Source organism: Vulpes vulpes, chromosome 7 (genome assembly GCF_048418805.1).
Source record: "Vulpes vulpes isolate BD-2025 chromosome 7, VulVul3, whole genome shotgun sequence".
Lineage (NCBI taxonomy): Eukaryota > Metazoa > Chordata > Mammalia > Carnivora > Canidae > Vulpes > Vulpes vulpes.
The window spans coordinates 101925668-101928613 of NC_132786.1; the positions used below are offsets into that span (position 1 = coordinate 101925668).

Sequence of the window (2946 nt, forward strand, 5' to 3'; positions counted from 1 at the left end):
CATACTCTTACATTTTGTACTTTCTCAACTATATCTTTGTCTCATCTGTATCAATTACATTTTTTCATTACTGACTGCTTCCTCCATTCCTGTTACAGGATTATAGCTGGACAGACATCCGCTGCCCCTTTGAAAAACGAAGAGATGCAGCATGCGTGTTTTGGGACAATGTAGTATATATTTTGGGTGGCTCTCAGCTTTTCCCTATAAAACGAATGGATTGCTATAATGTTGTGAAGGATAGCTGGTATTCTAAACTGGGCCCTCCCACACCTCGAGACAGCCTGGCTGCCTGTGCTGCAGAAGGCAAAATTTACACATCTGGAGGTTCCGAAGTCGGTAAGGATTTACTCAGTTTTTTTGTTTGGGAAAAGGTGTTTTACCAAGTATGTTTCTTGGCTTTCATATTTACATAAACAATTGTTGTCTTTTTGACATAATTTAAATACATATCTGTCATATTTTAGAGCCTATTTCCCTAAAGGTTTACCTTTTTTTTTTTTATAAATCATTTTACAAGAACTTCAGCTTCCTAGATTATGTTAATTGTCCCATTTTTTTCTCATACCATCTGGATTTTAGTTCTATCTAGATTCGTTTTTGTTTTTGTTTTTGTTTTAAAGATTTTATTTATTTATTCATGAGAGACACAAGGCAGAGGGAGAAGCAGGCTCCATACAAGGAGCCCGACGTGGGACTCAGTCCCAGGTCTCCAGGATCACACCCTGGGCTGAAGGCGGCGCCAAACCGCTGAGCCACCCGAGCTGCCCTCGTTTTATTTTTTATTTTTTAAAGATTGTATTTTTATTTGTGAGAGGGAAAGGGAGAATGAGGAGGAGAGGGACAGAGAGAGAGGGAGAAGCAGACTCCCCACAGAGCAGGGAGCCCCACATGGGGCTTGATCCCAGGACCCTGAGATCATGACCTGAGCCAAAGACAGATACTTAACCAACTGAGCCACCCAGGCACCCCTAGATTAGTTTTAGATACATATTATTATTTACTTTAAAGATTTCAGAGTTTGGCTCACTAATAGACCCTTTAAAATCTCTTTATTACATTCATGCTTTTAAGATTTTTTATACCTTACTGCCTCTTCTTTCTTTATATCAGAAAAAAAGTAAGAATGATCTTTCTCATTTGCTTTTATTCTTTAACTATTTAATATAATGACTGGTAGTGGTATTTTATGCTTACTGATCAGAACAAGGTATGGGTTTGGCTGTAAAAAATCTTTCTCATTGATGGGTACTTTGTTACTGTCCAGTGGTGATCTTTTTCTAAATGAATAATTTTTCTAAATGGATATTCTAGGTGTAGACTAGATACATAATAGCTTTAATATGCTTTCACCTTTTCATATAATTTCTTTAGTTAAATAATGGGCTTATAATGAAAACTAGGAAGACCAAATAAACCTATGGTATGGAATTCAAATGTTAATTCTTTATTTTTTTAAGATTTTATTTATTTATTCATGAGAGACACAGAGAGAAAGGCAGAGACACAAGCAGAGGGAGAAGCAGGCTCCATGCAGGGAACCTGATGTAGGACTAGATCCCCAAGACCTCAGGATCATGACCTGAGCCAAAGGCAGACCACTGAACCACCTAGGCACCCTGTCTTTTTTTTTTTTTTTTTGATGATTTTTGTATTAGGCCAAAGAATGTATTACTTTTGTTCAGCAAACTTGTCTGTTTTAAGTTTTTACTCCCCTCATAAGATATCAAATTAATATGAGAAGAATTAAAGATTTTTTAAAATGTGACTTAAGAAGTGACTCTTTTCCCCTTTAAAAGCCTTTTTTATACAATGTCTAATGAAGCATATTTCAAATACAATAAATCCTAAAGAAAATAGAAAGTAACTGTTCTATAGAAACACTTTTTATTAAAAAGTAGGGTAGGTAACTATTTCTTCAGCAATTACTAAGTCAGTGTTTTCCTTAGTTTCTTATGTCTACCATATACTTCCTATTTCCTCTTAGTATCAACTGAATCTACCAAATTAAAACTGTTTTATTTTAAGATTTTTATTTATTTATTCATGAGAGAGACAGAGAGAAAGAAAGGCAGAGACACAGGCAGAGGGAAAGCAGGCTCCGTGCAAGGGAGCCCAATGTGGGACTCGATCCTGGGAATCTGGGATCACGCCGTTAGCCAAAGGCACACACTCAACCGCCAAGCCACCCAGGTGTCCCTTTTGGTATCATTTCTAAAACTCTTTATTGAGCCCTTATAATGTATAGAAGTTACAAGACAGGATGTATATGTTTTGCCGTTAATGTATATGATCAAAATACACCAGAGACATGCAGTGATACAACCTTGAGAGTATATTTAAGAACAGGCCAGCAGGACTTCAGGGCTTACTCACAGAGCCAGAGAGAGTAGTCAGGAAGAATAGTTTTGTTACTGGTGCAGTGACTATTATAGAATGTTAAATGATGGGATCCCTGGGTGGCACAGCGGTTTAGCGCCTGCCTTTGGCCCAGGGCACGATCCTGGAGATGCAGGATCAAATCCCACGTCGGGCTCCCGGTGCATGGAGCCTGCTTCTCCCTCTGCCTGTGTCTCTGCCTCTCTCTCTCTCTCTCTCTCTCTCTCTCTCTCTCTCTCTCTCTCTCTCTGACTATCATAAATAAATAAAAAATTTTAAAAAAAAAGAATGTTAAATGATAAGCCTTAGAATATTATCATATAGGAGTTTTCAGACTTTAAGGTATGGAGTTACCATCTATAAATCACTACACTTTTCTCCTCTATAAACATTTGAAGCTTAAATAATTATCTTCACATGTACTGGGCTTGAAGACATTCATAATGTTACTTATTTAATTTCTCTTCTGAAGTCAAACCAGTTTCTTAAAATGAATTACCAATGAATAAATCTCTCCAGCAGATCCTTTTGAAAAATTTTTTCTAAGATCTATACAAACAGGGTTAG

General features: G+C 37.1%; 1 protein-coding gene across 7 annotated transcripts in view; it reads left to right on the forward strand.

Annotated features, from left to right (window-relative positions):
• KLHL7 (kelch like family member 7) overlaps positions 1–2946 on the forward strand; it is a 67814-nt gene that overhangs the window by 55903 nt on the left and 8965 nt on the right. For all 7 annotated transcript variants that reach the window (XM_025993149.2, XM_025993145.2, XM_072764534.1 and 4 more), the window contains one exon: positions 99–339. In XM_025993149.2, the coding sequence (XP_025848934.1) occupies positions 99–339 (241 nt within the window). The remainder of the gene's footprint in view (positions 1–98; positions 340–2946) is intronic.